Source organism: Callospermophilus lateralis, chromosome 1 (genome assembly GCF_048772815.1).
Source record: "Callospermophilus lateralis isolate mCalLat2 chromosome 1, mCalLat2.hap1, whole genome shotgun sequence".
In the NCBI taxonomy this organism is placed as follows: Eukaryota; Metazoa; Chordata; class Mammalia; order Rodentia; family Sciuridae; genus Callospermophilus; species Callospermophilus lateralis.
Genome location: NC_135305.1, coordinates 166197993 through 166213246, shown reverse-complemented (window position 1 = coordinate 166213246; position 15254 = coordinate 166197993). Strand labels below are relative to the sequence as shown.

Below are 15254 nucleotides of genomic sequence, written 5' to 3'. Positions count from 1 at the left end.
CAAATGTGGTTTTCACAGATTCTCGTTTATAAAACATTCTTTGGTGGAAGACAAGTAGTTTGAGTAATTCACAGAGTGGATGTCACAACAGTATTTCAAAGAGAAGAGGGAGGATGGTTGAATTGAATAGCATTTCATTTAGAAAGGAACATGGCAGGAGCATCTGCTGGCATCACAGTGTGAACAGAAAATAAGAGCATCAAAATCCTCCATCAGACACTCTTCTGAAAGCCAGTAGCAAATTTAATTTACATCACAGGGACACAATGCACCACACAGACAAGCTAGCTCTCTGGATGGGGGAGGGTAGGATATTTTCTCCTCAGAGTAAGTTTACAACAGTGTTTTTGTGGTTTAACCCAGGCAAAAGGCAGCCAAGCCCTTCATGACATTGCTCATACTCCAGACTCAGTGAGTTGCTGAAACTCCAGTGGATGTTTTCTAGTTCAGATGAATTTCTAAGGTGGAAATCAGCTAAAGTGTCTGCATTTTTTTTTTCCTCAAAGAGTATGATACATCTTGTCAAGAGTTTTCTGTTTCCAAAGTCTTTTTTCAGTTCTGATCACAGGTTTTTATTTAATGCAAGACTGTTAGTTTTTGATATAGAGGGACTGTTAAAACTGCTTTTCTGGGGTTGGGGTTCTGGCTCATAGATACTCACCTAGCATGTGTGATGCACTGGGTTCCATCTTCAGCACCACATAAAAATAAAATAAATATATCGTATCCACCTACAACTAAAAAAATAAATTTTTTTAAAAAAATTCTGCTTTTACATGACACAGATTAGAAGGTCTACAGTGCCAGAAATGTTAAGTTCAGATGTTTTACAGCTTTGAACACGGGACTAAAGAATTAGTATGAGTGGTATAATGCTAGTTTTTTTTTTTTTATTATTGTTTTTGGCTTTTCAGGGCCCAGAGTCTATCACCTTGTGTCACTTCATTTATTTTATTATCATGACTGTATGGTTCAAGTTTCTACTTATCTTGATTCTCCACACTGTTTTTTTGCAATGTCACCAACAACTGAGAAAAGTCTGTGGAAGGCTAGTGCTGCTTGTTGTGCTCCATTCTTCTGGCCCTTATTTTTTCTGAATATAGTCCCTCTACAGCCAGAGATTGGTTTATTTCATAACTAAAAACTGCTGCTGTGGCCTGACTCCTGAGCCGAGCTTACATATTGGACCCAAGAATTGGTTTCAGCTTCAGTCATTTTTAATGATTCATGATGTAGTGGCCTATCAGAGTGCCCATTCAAACAATGGTAGGCTTTATAGCTAATGGCAACAGCAGCCTCCTCATTTTCATACATACCCAGAAATTCTTTGATAATGACAACACTTGGGGTGCTACCATCTGGAAGGAAAAGATCATGGTGATGAAAACCAGCATCCATAAAGAGTTTGGCATCATGTACCTTTTTATTCAGAAAAATAATGGCAGTAACATTGTGAGTCTTAAAATATAGAATATAATTCTCAGGAGCATGTTGTGGATCTTGAATGAAGTCTGCAGAAGGCAATAAGGTGGTCTGGTATTAGCCAATTTAAATCTTTATTTTCTGATCTTTCATAGTGTTTGTACTCATCAATGTCAAATGTGTTGAAATTTAAGAAGCCATATTTTTTTGTCTTCACTGCATGAGAATAGTTGAGAAGAGTAATATAAAAATTGCAACTTCCATAGGCAGCATATTTGAAAGAAATGGAAGGGGTGTTTCCAAAGATAAATATTCTATTTCCATTTTCTGGAGTTTCCCCTAAAAATAGAACCATATAACATCTGAGTAAGAAAATAGCAGTAGCTTGTTTTCTCTGATTGAAGCTAGTAAAATTAATAATTCTCTTCCTTATCATTGTAATGGACTTAAATGTATTATTTATGTTGCAATAATATCTGTAAAGCATTGCTGGATTGAGTGGTTTCAAATCTCGTAGAAGTTCTCATATTTGAGTTCATTGTCGATACTGAAATAATATTCATTTGACACACTCTTTGGTCTGCTGTAGACAATAACAAAACAAAAGCATTCAGGAATGTCCAGGTACAGGTTGTCCTAGAGTTCCAGGCAGTGCAGGTCTTGCAATGTGTAGTTGTAGCTCTTCTGTATATTGGGCAAGGTTGATCATCAGTGCCGTGAACAGGGGGGTACATCAGCCCCACTCAGCAGTGGATCAATCCTCTGCTTCATGGAGTTGGCTGTGGCCCTTCATGGGGCCATGACCATGGCCCAAAGTATATGCATGCTCAACAAGGCCCCAGCCTGAAGCAGGTGCTAGTGGGTGAAGTGTGTGTGGCAGTGCTGAGGGGACGTGAAACTTCCCCTGAACTCAAGAAGACAGGGGAAAATATGTTAGTCACTTTTGAGAATATATGTGTACCTTTAAATATTCTCCACAGAGTTTCTTAGAATTATACCCTTTCTCTAAATAAATGACAATATTTGCTATTGAGTCTTGTTTATGTTTCATTTAGTTACTGGAATATTTTGAAATATAGCATTGAGTAAATATTCACTTAAGCATTTCTATAAACAAGAGGTTAAAAAATAAAGAACATATTTCTGACTGTGATCAATCTCATTCTTATTTTACAAAAAAAGACTGATGTGTAGTTTTTTTCTTGTGCCAAAACATGGAATTTTAATGAATGTGGGAAGATTTGTACTTTACCTACTATTGCTTAAGATAAATTCAGATATAGATAATTAGAGAGATCTCTACATTTATGATAAATCATTCAAAATCTGTTGACAGGTCTGAACCCTAAGTAATTAGCACTATATTTATTTTTGTGTAAATCAGTATCATTCTGTGAAACTCATCAAAATTTAATGCTTTTTTTTTTTAAGTCCTAGAAAACATCAGTGTGACCACTTAAAAAAGAAGGTTTATGAACACAATAAAAGTGAGAAAGTTTTTCATAAAAGCTCAAAATGTATCCATCCAAACTTTCATATCCAAGAAAAGAATTATCAATGTAAGGAATGTGAAAGAGCTTTAAATAAACTTGAAAGCATTACTGAACACCAGATAATTCATACTGGAGAGAAGCCCTACAAGTTTAAAAAGTATTTCAAAGCATTTAAGGATTCCTCAACCCTTTATTTTAACAGTGATATACCCTACATAAGTAAAGAATGTGACAAAGGTTTTACTCAAACCTCAATCATTACTGAACACCATAGGATTTTCTGTGGAGAGAGACCAAAGAAATGTAAAGAATGTGGCAAAGCTTTTAATAGAAGACCACACCTTATTCAACAACACAGAATTCATACCAGGGAGAGACCATATAAATGTAAAGAATGTTTCAAAGCTATTAATTTTAGGCAACACCTTACTCACCAGAGAATTCATGCTGGAGCGAAGCCATACAAATGTAAAGAATGTGGCAAAGTTTTAAATCAAAGATCAAACTTTTTAGTTCACCAGAGATTTCATACTGGAGAGAAACCATACAAATGTAAAGGATGTGGTAAAGCTTTTAATATTAAACAAAGCCTTATTGTTCACCAGAGAATTCATACTGGAGAGAAGCCCTACAAATGTAAAGAATGTGGCAAAGCTTTTAATCAAAGGACACACCTTTCTCGTCACCAAAGAATTCATACTGGAGAGAAGCCATACAAATGTGAAGAATGTGGTAAAGCTTTTAATCGAAAATCATACCTTATGCATCACCAAAAAATTCATACTGGAGAGAAGCCATATGGATGTAAACAGTGTGGCAAGGCTTTTAATCAACCATCACACCTTACTCGTCACCAGAGAATTCATACTGGAGGGAAGCCATACAAATGTACAGAATGTGGCAGAGCTTTTGCTCTCAAGAAAACTCTTATTGATCACCAGAGAATTCATACTGGAGAGAAGCCATACAAATGTAAAGAATGTGGCCAAGCTTTTAATCGAACATCACAACTTACTCAACACCAGAGAAATCACACTGGAGAGAAGCCATACAAATGTAAAGAATGTGGCAAAGCTTTTAATCGAGGATCACATCTTAATCAACACCAGAGAATTCATACTGGAGAGAAGCCACACAAATGTAAAGAATGTGGCAAAGCATTTAATCAAAGATCACGTCTTATACAACACCAGAGAATTCATTCTGGAGAAGACATAAGAATGTAAAGATTCTTACATTCCTACATTCTTACTTGGCAAAGCCTTATAGGTCACCGGAGAATTTATACTGGAGGGAACCCATACAAATATAAAGAATGTGGCAAAACTTTTAGTCAAATTTCCAGCCTCAATGTTGACCAGAAAATTTATACTGGGGAAGAGCCAAACAAATGTGAAGAATGTGGCAGAGTTTCTAAGTATGTTTCAAGTTATGAAGCACCAGAGAATTCATACTTGAGAATTTTTGGAAATCTATAAAATGAAAAGTCATTTAATGTGCAATCACACCTTATTGATCAACAAAGATTTTATACTAGAAAGACAACTTACTGTACTAAAAAGAAATGTGGCAAATTTTTTAATCAAAACTCACCATTTGAAAATTGTCAGACATTATAGTAGTGATTACACCCTACAAATGTAAACAATGTGACAAAGCTTTTAATGAAGGTTCACATCTTAAAAAATCTCCACAGATTGAGTATTAAAGAGAAGCCCTATAAATACCAATGATACATCAGAGCTTTAGTCAAATTTTTTAAAAAAGCATACTCTATCAAAACCTAATGCATACAATGTATGCCTCTGTAACTTGCATGCCTTGCATATCAGCAAAATATACATTATTGAGGAAATTTTGATCTATGAGAAGTATAGCAAGGTGTTACATTGCATATGCTTCTGAATATAATAATTTTGGGGGAGATTATATATTAATTGAGAATGTGATGTTATTTTACAGTTGCTTAAAATTTAATTTGCATGTGATGTTACTTTTACAGTTGCTTAAAATTTAATTTGCATAACTTAAAATTTAATTTTCATAATGTGATAGAAATTAAGAAATTCTTAGATAATACTATGGTACAGACTGTCAGGAGCTGCCCTGGATGCAGATCCCTTCAATTCCTGATGCACCAGGTTCTAAACAATTACTGTCTTTAGTCTGGCATGGTAGTCCCAAGTCTCAGTAACTTTGGAGTTACCCCAGCTAGGATAAAAGGTGTGCCTCCAGGAGTAGGTGTTACCCACTGAGGTTGAGTTACACTCACCTGTTCCTTTGTAAACCTACCCCTTTGTTCTTTTGGGGATAGAATGTTCCATGGAACTTCCCTCTTGTGTATCTCCTATATAAGAATAAATAATGCCAGTGGCTCTCCATTGACCTTTAAGGTTGGAGAGCCATCACGGACTCTGAGAAGTTACTACTGTGTGCTTGTGTGATTTTTTTTTTTTTTGGTCATTTTCTTAAGTTATTGGAATAGTCAAATTTTGTGAAGCCAGAATTGGGTCTCCAGTTAGGGTAGATGGCAATAAATGGAGGCCCCATTTGGATTCCAGCATAAATTTTAGAAATTTAGTGGGTTTGGTATTTTTCTCCAGAAGTTAAGCCCATTTAGGTTTTCAGGGTATTATCAGTTAAGTTGGAGAAAATAAGTGAATTAGAAGAAAAACAATGTAACATTAAACTTGTAATATCTGGATTTTTTTGTGCTTTAGAAACAGCAAAAAATTTATTTTCTACAACTCGGGAAAATAAATAGACATAAAAAATGAGAAATTAGAAAATTCAAAGTACCACAGAAATTAAGATGATAAGGAATATGTTGCTAAGTTTTGCCCTCTTCCATGGGAAAAGTTATTTATATATATTTTTTAGTTTTTAATATTTTGATATATTAGGTAAATATTTTCTGGGTTATATGACAGGAATCCAGACTTGGAGAGTGAGTAAACAAAAGAAAAGTTGTTTTTTGTTGTTCTTGGTTTTTGTTCGTTTGTTTAATGGTAGCATTGTTACGGGGTGGGGGGGAGGTGTGAGTTTTTCTACTTTTAAGAGGCATTTTTTTTTCCAGCTGTTTTGGGGCAGATGCAGGGCTTTGACCACTGCCCCCTGTGGAGCCACCAGATAATTCTGCCACTTGAAAACCTAGTTTAACTGGGCACACATTGCCTTAGAATTTGGTAATGGTGGCATCATCTGCTGAGGGGCCCATTTTTTATGTTAAAAGAGTTTTTGAGATGCTCCCAGGAGAGTGAGCACTAAGGAAACAAAATGCAGGGAGATGGTCCTTTGAGAGAAGACTATCCGCTTACCCTGGCTCCGGAGCTCACAGAGTGGGAAATGACAAAATTTTGGCATGGCCATTCAAGCACAGACCCACTAGCACCAGCATAAACTGTTGGCACTTTCCTGGCAGTATCCCAAGCAGGAACAGACCAGGTAAGACCTGGACATCTGGGGAAATTTGGGGAGCAAACACAATGGCGGGGTCACAGGGCAAACCCAAGCTGGAGTCAGCAGCTGCAGCCATGACCATCAGCTCCGCTTCTCCTGCCTCATGCCAACTGGCCCATCAGCTAGGGGAACACAAGGTCACCATTTCAACCTCCCAGACCCTGGGGGAATGGTGAAGTGCTGCTAGATGGGGTCGTAGAGGGACTACAGGTGGGGGAAGGCAGACTGATTGAAGGGAGTGTGACCCATTGGGGAAGGTTCCAGGGCATTTACCCTGAGCAGGACCGTGTGGTGGGCAACAAGCCCAGTCCCCACGGGGTGAATGTAGATGCAAAGCCCGCCCCAGTAAGGAGAACCCATATCCTGCACTGCCGCAATGTCAGGTGCAGCCACAGCTGCTGGCAATGGCCATGCCCACCGGTCATATGCTGTTTTCTCACCATGACAACCACTGGCAAAAGCAGACAGTATGTGCCAAGCTACCATGGAGTTTGGCCTGTATTGCTCTTAATCGCACATGCAGATACACAAGGTTTCAAACAGCCTCGTGGTATATTCTGGTTACATGCTTTTACACAAAAAATTCTGTAGCCACATGGAGAGAGAAATTTGGCAGATAAGTCCCACCTCTAGCAGTCTTCCCATTGTTCATTTCATTGTCACCCAAACAGGGCTTTTTGGTCCTGGCTTGCAACCATTAACCTATACTTTCTGTTTCACACAGGGCTGCTCCGGAAGCTACACAGAGCCTACATTTTATTTAAGAATGCCCACCTGTAAATATTAACAAAAGATATCGTTTTCAGGCAAAATTTAGTTTCTCGTTTCTGCCTGTATGTGTTCTCAAATTAAAAAAAAATGATTTTTATCCCTCGCCAGGTTCTCTTAGAAACTCTTTATAGCTGTTTTATTAAGAAAAGTTGCAGAGGTAATATAGTAATTATAAGAGGTTATAAGGATTAGTGTTCTCCAAATTAAAGTTGAACATTAGTTTTGAACAATAAAAGTTTTAAACTTTGTTGTAAATTAATTTATCTTATATAAATTCTCTGACTGGACCTATAATTCATGAAACATTGTTAAGACATGTATGTTGCCCACTTAAATGGGAAACGACCTTAATCATATTGTTTAAAACACGATTTAGTGACTCCTACTTAAAGGATAATATTCTGAGATATAGAGATATTTTAAGACATTCTCTCAAAAAGAGATTGGGGGGGTTCTACTTAAATTGTTAGGGTTAATCAGCTAGTCTATATTCTGGGAAATTATAATAATCAATTAAAAGTATCTAATTTTCATATCTAGCCTCAACTACTATCATCAAAGAAGGGATTAAAAATTGGAAAGATCGAAGGAACCTCTGAAACTTAATATAGACCAAAACAAATTCAGAGAGATTTTTTAAAAGGTCCAAATAAATATATTGTAGGGTTTCAGAATGTATGTCATATGTCTAACCTTACCTAGAGAAATATTATGCTATTACTTACCTAAACTATGAAATAGAAGGCCATCTTAAAAACAGTTTTAAAGGAGATTTATCTTAACCATGTCCCACTAACACAGAATAGGGACAAGCCTGACAATTTGGAGCAGACAGTTCCCCAGGACAGATTGGTATCTAACAGATAAACAAAATTCCTAAAATATAATTTTAGGGGCTGGGCCTGTAGCTCAATGGTAGAGTGCCTGCCTCACTCATGTGAGGCACTGGGTTCAATCTTCAACACCACATAAAAATAAATATATTGTGTCCAACTACAACTAAAAAAATATTAACAAGTTTTAAAAAAATCATAATTTTAGTAAGTCTTTAGAAAAATTCTACTATTTTTCATAGATTTATAAAAGACAATACAGTACCTTAAAATTATAGGGGGCCACCAATTTGAAAAGATGTGTTTATCTCCAGTTTTCCTAGACATTCCAAGGGATTTACAAAGGTTAACATAATTCTAGCCAAGTTTAGATGTTACAGCATAGTTAAATGTAGCCCAAATGAAGAAACAGAATGGTAAACATACAGACAGAAAGAGATTAAAATACTAATCATAGCTCCAAGAGAAAGAAGTTTCCTGGGTAAAATGTTTGCTCCTAAGTTACAGATTTTGAAACCCCCTTAACATTAAAACAGGGTCTTACTTCAAGCAGCTGGCAACAGTTTATTACTGAAAAAGAAAGGAAAAAAAAAACTCTGAAAATAGTTATGCCTAAAATATTAGACAAACAGCCATAAATAAATCAGCTCAACAGTCAATAAAAAACTAACATAATAGACCTTTTCTCAACTTTAATAATATCTGACAATGTCCTACATACATTGATATTTTTAAATTACTAAGACCATAATTATACATAATTATTAGAGCTAATTTTACTACATTAAATAAAGTTATTACGGTGCTCATACAACTGTTTTTTTTTTTTAATGCACAAAGATTGTTTGTAATAGATCCCTAAAAATGTTATTGCTAGCTCAATGTCATATAAATTCTAAATTAGATCACTGTCTTAAACCACACTGTGGACTTGTTTTTACCCATTGACATTTGAGATACTAATTCCCCCTACTTAGGTCAACACTAAGTTGATAAATGCCAGTTTTTCATGGATTCATAGATAAAAGACTGTTCATTTCTCGATTTCATTCTTTATTAATGGTAACAAAATATCTTCTCTAGGGTTATTTAACATATGTACTCCTATTTTGGATAGATATCTATATATTTCTGATGCCCCTAGTAAAGACTACCACTACTACATTAAGATCTCTGTCTCTTGCTTCTTTCCAAAATAAGATAAATATTCAAGTTAATCTAGAGCTAATTTCAGCATGCAAATTTTTATATACAACTTATTGTATTCTTTATTTTTGGTAATTCTGTTAAAGTCAAAATCAAGTCATACATTTAGTAAAGGGTAAGTTTCTATTTACCTTGTTCCCATTAAATAACTTTGCCAAGTTTCACAACCAGCTAGAGATAATAAATCTTATTATTTAAATCCTTGTACTACATTAAACATTGCCTGTATAACTTACAACTAATGATACTATGGCTTATGCCAAGCCTCTACTCAATTTTATTAAATAAAAAGATGGGAAAAGAGAACTCCATAGCACATAATAGATGTTAAAAAATATTTTTAAAAATTTTTCTAAATTGTGGTACTGGGAGTCTTACTGCTACTGAACGTGATTAGTAAGTTAAATCAAATTTCAAAAGAGTTTAAACTGGTCATTGTGGAAAGGTTGAAAAACCTCACACAGGAAGATAAATTTCCAGCTGCAGAGTTTACAGCCATGCAGCTTCATGGGCTTGTCAGGTGAGTAAAAATTATGAACAAACATCCATGGACCCATTTCTCAAGTTCACCCTCAAAGAAAACACATACACACACACACATGCACACGCACATGGCACATGTTGTAGTTGGACACAATACTTTTATTTACCTTTATCTGGTGCTAAGAATTGAACCCAGTTCCTTGCACATGCTAAGCAAGTGCTGTACCACTGACCCACAAACACAGCCCCTCAGGTCCACCTTTGATGTTCCTTGCAGTGAAACCTGGAAAGTCTACCCATGCAACTAGATGAATTATACTCACTGTAATGGTCAGTTATAGCTATATGTTGATCCTATGGTAAACAGGCTCTCTGGCAGTATCTTTTGAGAAAAAAGACAGTATATGAGAATCCTAAACAAGCTAATTATGCTGATCCTTCCAAATTAAAACTATATATATGGATAATTGTCAAAATAGAAAGATAGTTGAAATAGAAATTTTCTATATAGGCCAGTTATTTACATAAAATATTCAACAATGTATTATTGCCCTAATCATTCTACAATAGAAATTGGCACATTTTCTAAATGGAGGGGTTTGGCCTATGTATTGTCAACATAAGGTGTCTAGAAATGGTCTCCTACAATTACATGAAGATGGCATAACTCTTAGAAACCTGAATTTTCAGTGAGATAGCACTCAAAAGGATGTTTTGATGTTTGACTTCTGCCTTCAGAAAGTTTACATTACTGATAGAACTAAAAGACTCCTTAAATGTGAGAATTGAAAAGATGGTTAAATATTCTGTAACCTATAAAAGGTACAACTTGCCTAATTTTATCACTTTTTATAGTAGGATAAAAAGGACATTGATCCTCATCAATGTCTCTTTCTCCTGTTGCCAGCTAGCATGCTGAAGTTAAAATTCAGGCCTTGAAACAGGTGTATGCCAATTAACCAGACTTAGGCAAGTTCTTTATCTCATGATCAATGAAGTGACTACTTAAAATATTATTCATTGTTCCTATAATACAGCTTCTGTGGCTCTGTTTTAAAACTTACAACATGTAAGTTTTCTTAATAATTTGACTTAAATTATTTCCAAGAACCTTCATAGTCAGATAAGTGCTAATGGAAGGATTAAAACTAAGTTAAATGCTCTAGAAGCCACTGTAATGAGTAATGCAAATGAGCCCTCTGCTGTATTGTTTGTGGAAAGGCTTAAATACTATGCCAAATAAAAATGTCTGTGTTACTGTGGCCAAACAGAATGCTTCCAAATAAAATTGGGAAAAGATTAAGACTCTTCTGATGAGTTTTTGGCAGAGTAATCATAATAACCTGGATCTTCCAAAGCTAATTAAATGACCTTAATCCTAAATATGCTGAAACATTCTATATAGTATATTATTGAGATGATATGTTTTCTACTAATTTTATTTATGTCAAGAGTAGGTCATTATCTTCTCAGAACAAGAATCCAGGGACTAAAACATAAATTACCAGTTGCCTTTTTTTTTTTTAATTTTAAGAAAAGGGAAATATGTCAGGAGCTGCTCTGGATACAAGATCCCTTTCAGTCCTGATGCACCAGGTTCCGAACATATTATCTTTAGTCTGGCACAGTAGTGCCAGGTCACAGTAATTTGGGCATTGCCCTAGCTCAGAATACAAGGTGTGGCTCCAGAATTAGGTGTTATCTGCTGGGGTTGAATTACACTCATCTGTTCCTTTATAATCTTACCACTTTGCCCTTTTGGGGATAGAATGTTTCGTGGAACCTTCCCTTGTATGTCTCCTATATAAGAATAAAGAATTTCAGTGCCTCTCTTTCTTCCCATGGACCTTAAGGTCAGAGAGCCATCACAGATTTTGAGATGGTACTTTTGTGTGTTTGTATGCTTTCTTTGTTGGCTTCTTAATTTTTTAATAGTCAGATTTTGTGAAGCCAGCATTAGGTCACCAGCTAGGATAGATGGTGATAACAGACATTTCAGACCCAAGAAGATATTTATTACAAATCCAAAATTACATCTTTATTGTTATTTTTTTACTTGTCAAATTGCACTTTTCTTTTTTCTTCTCTTGTGAAATGATCACATTAGAAAGCAAAATCTTTAGAAACTGCCATCAAGTTCTTGGAGAAAAGTTAGAAATACTGCCGCAGTCTGGCTGGGCACAATTCAGGAGCCACTTGTCAAAAGAAACTAACTTTATTTTTAGAACCACATAAGATAAACAAAACAGCTCCTCAGGAAAAAACCCTCAGAGCCCAACTGCCACCAATGGCTTCCCACAAGCCACACACCCCAACAACCTTTTCCTCCCACAATCCTCCTGCTCTTGAGGCCGATTGGCTGGGTCGCATGGGCGGAGCCAAAAAAGTTCCCCAATGAGCAGCTCCGTGGTCTGAAAGGGCAGGGAAACAGCCCAATGAGCATCACCGCAGAGGAGCCAATCAGCTAGATGTTGCTGGGGCCGCTGTGAGCCAATCATCAGCTGGCAGTCTGAAAGTTTGCTGGGGCCCCTTCAGCTCATCAGCTGGCAGTCTGAAAGTTTGCTGGGGCCCTTTCGGCTGTGGCTCTCAACATCTCCCCCTCTCTGTTTAAACAAGAAGCATGTGGCTTAGGGACCGTGTCTGCCTTAGGTTGTCCAATAGTACATATGGTCCTTACCCGTTATTGGATGAGCTGACCTCAAGGCGTCAGCCTCCTGTCTTAGGTTGGTACCATAGTAATTGGATCTTACCCGTCATTGACTACCAGTCCAGTATACAGCCACACCTGTGTAGAGGTCTTCGTACCAGCGGGGGGGTGAGGTTCTTTGCCTCACCTCTGTTGGCCCCCAAATTTTAGCTGAATGATCATGACAAACAGAAGGGAGGAAGATACACCAAGCCAGCTGACGGCTCCTTTTGGAAAAATTGTACCACCGATGACACCATCAGCATAAATACCCCAACACTACCAGAAGTTGCTGCACCAACAGATAGTTCACAATGCATACAAGTGAGTTCACAATGCATATAAGTGATACATAGTCCAGGCAAGTTCTGCAAGCAGTTCAGTGATGGCTATTGCAGAAGCTGTAGATTGGTTTTATTTTTGTCTTCATGCACTGGGATGAAGATAGGAATTCTGACAATAATGGCTAAAGAAAAATTATATAACATTATATAACATTCCAGAAGGCACTAAAAGAAAACAATTTTCTTAACAATTTACATTGTCTTCACTGAAGATAGGAATTCTGGCAATAATGGCTAAAGAAAAAATTATGTAACATTCCAGAAGGCACTAAAAGAAAACAATTTTCTTAACAATTTACATTGTCTTCACCGGCACTGGGATGAAGATAGGAATTCTGGCAATAATGGCTAAAGAAAAAATTATGTAACGTCCCAGAAGGCATTAAAAGAAAACAATTTTCTTAACAATTTACATTATCTTTAAGAGAATTATTAAATATAATGAAAAGGAAAGGTGAAAGTAAACAAACAGATCTGTTAACCTCCTATTTTGTTCACATTTTAAAACAATCTTCAACAGCTGTTTACCCAATTTAAATTAAACCATTTAAATCACGTGAATAAAAAAAAGAAATTATTTGGATCCATTTTTTCATGAGCGCTCATCATATATGACATATGGACATACCTACATTCAAACACAAAACACAAGTGTGCACACATAATACATACGACACATAACATAATAGTAAAGGCCTTATAACATTTTACAGGTGAAATCTCCATTGCAATGTTTAAAAACTCTATAGTCAAAAAATAGAACTGATCAGCAAAACATTAACCTAGGTCTGTATGAGCTCAAAAAAAAAAGAATATGGGAAAGGGCAATAATAAAATAGACATTGAAAAAAGCATTCTGGTTCTGTCGCAGATGTAAGAATAACCAAACTGGAGTTCTGGATATCACATCTTCTTTTTGGTCTGTAGAAATCGCTTTAGTTAATCTGTCTGGAATCCAAATCAGCTGCTGTTCTCCCTGTGGAAACACATAAACAGACCCCCGACTCCAGGCAATCACTGGGTCAGGACCTTAGTTAATCTCTCTGGAATCCAAATCGGCTGCTGTTCTCCCTGTGGAAACACACAAACAGACCCCCAACTCCAGACAATTACTGGGTCAGGACCTTTCCATTGTCCTGTTAGAATATCCTTCCAAAGTACCTTGGGCTTATATACATTTTTTGGACACATATGCCTTTCCGCAGCACTAAGCCCTGATGAATCCAAATTTAAAAAGTTTAGAGTAAAAAGGGTTATTTTAAGTTTATCTTTGGGGAATATATACCCCTTCCCAATTCCTTCTTTTTGCTTTAATAAGTACATTTTAATAGTTTGATGAGCTCTTTCAACTATGCCTTGTCCCTGTGGATTGTATGGGATTCCTGTTATATGAGTAATGCCAAATGATGAACAAAATTGTTTAAAAGAGGTAGAAGTATAACCAGGGACATTATCTGTTTTAAACTGTTTTGGAACGCCCACAGTGGCAAAATTTTGTAAGCAATGAGCTATAACATCTTTAGTTTTTTCTCCGGCATGAAGGGAGCCCATCAAAAATCCAGAAGAAGTATCAACTGTAACATGCAAATATTTTAATTTTCCAAATTCTGGCAAGTGTGTGACGTCCATCTGCCAAATATGGTTAGGTATCAATCCTTTAGGATTTACTCCAAGATTAACTTGTGGTAAAAAGGTCACACAATTTTGACATTGTTTTATTATTTGTCTAGCTTGTTCCTTAGTTATTTTAAAACGCTTTTGTAAAGTATTAGCATTGACATGGAACTTTTTATGAAAATTTATAGCTTCTTCTAGTGTAGAGAAAATATGTATGTCATGTGTAGTTTTATCTGCTAAATCATTGCCCAAACTTAGGGCTCCAGGCAATCCTGTATGTGCCCTGATACGTCCTATAAAGAATGGATCTTTTCTGTCCCAGATTAGACTTTGTATAGTGGAAAGCAAAAAGAAAATAGTAGAGGAAGGGGAAATCCTACCAGCATCTTCAAGGGATACTATAGCATTAACTATATACTGACTATCGGAAAATAAATTAAATACAGAATTTTTAAACATCACAAAAGCCTGTAATACTGCCTTAAGCTCTACCTTTTGAGCTGATTGTTTGGGTACTAAAAATGTAAAAGTTTGATCAGGTGTAACTATTGCTGCTGTACCATTATTTGATCCATCAGTGAATATATTTGGAGCATTCCCGATAGGTGTTTTTCTTGTCATTTTTGGAAAAATTACAGGATGCGATGACCAAAAAGACAATAAAGGATTAGATGGTAAGTGGTTATCAAATGAAACATTAGATTTGCACATGATTATTGCCCAAGTATTTAACTCATTAGCTAACTCATCAATTTGATTCATAGTATATGGAGTAATAATTTTATTGGGAGAAATTCCAAACACTCCCTTTGCTGCTTTTATTCCTTTGAGTATTAATTGTCCTACAGCCTCAGGATACCTAGTAAGAATAGTGTTAGGAGAATAAGATAAACGTATCCATAATAATGGGCCTTCTTGCCAAAATACTCCTGTAGGAATA

The 15254-nt window shown here is 36.1% G+C and overlaps 1 protein-coding gene and 1 pseudogene across 3 annotated transcripts in view; one reads left to right on the top strand and one right to left on the bottom strand.

Annotated features, from left to right (window-relative positions):
* Window positions 1-5340, top strand: part of LOC143408479 (uncharacterized) — a 61169-nt gene extending 55829 nt beyond the window's left edge. For all 3 annotated transcript variants that reach the window (XM_077109081.1, XM_077109082.1, XM_076868306.2), the window contains one exon: window positions 2854-5340. In XM_077109081.1, the coding sequence (XP_076965196.1) occupies window positions 2854-4141 (1288 nt within the window). In that variant the 3' untranslated portion in view covers window positions 4142-5340. The remainder of the gene's footprint in view (window positions 1-2853) is intronic.
* Window positions 894-2193, bottom strand: LOC143412040 (dual specificity protein phosphatase CDC14B pseudogene; annotated as a pseudogene).
* Window positions 5341-15254: the final 9914 nt, after the last annotated feature.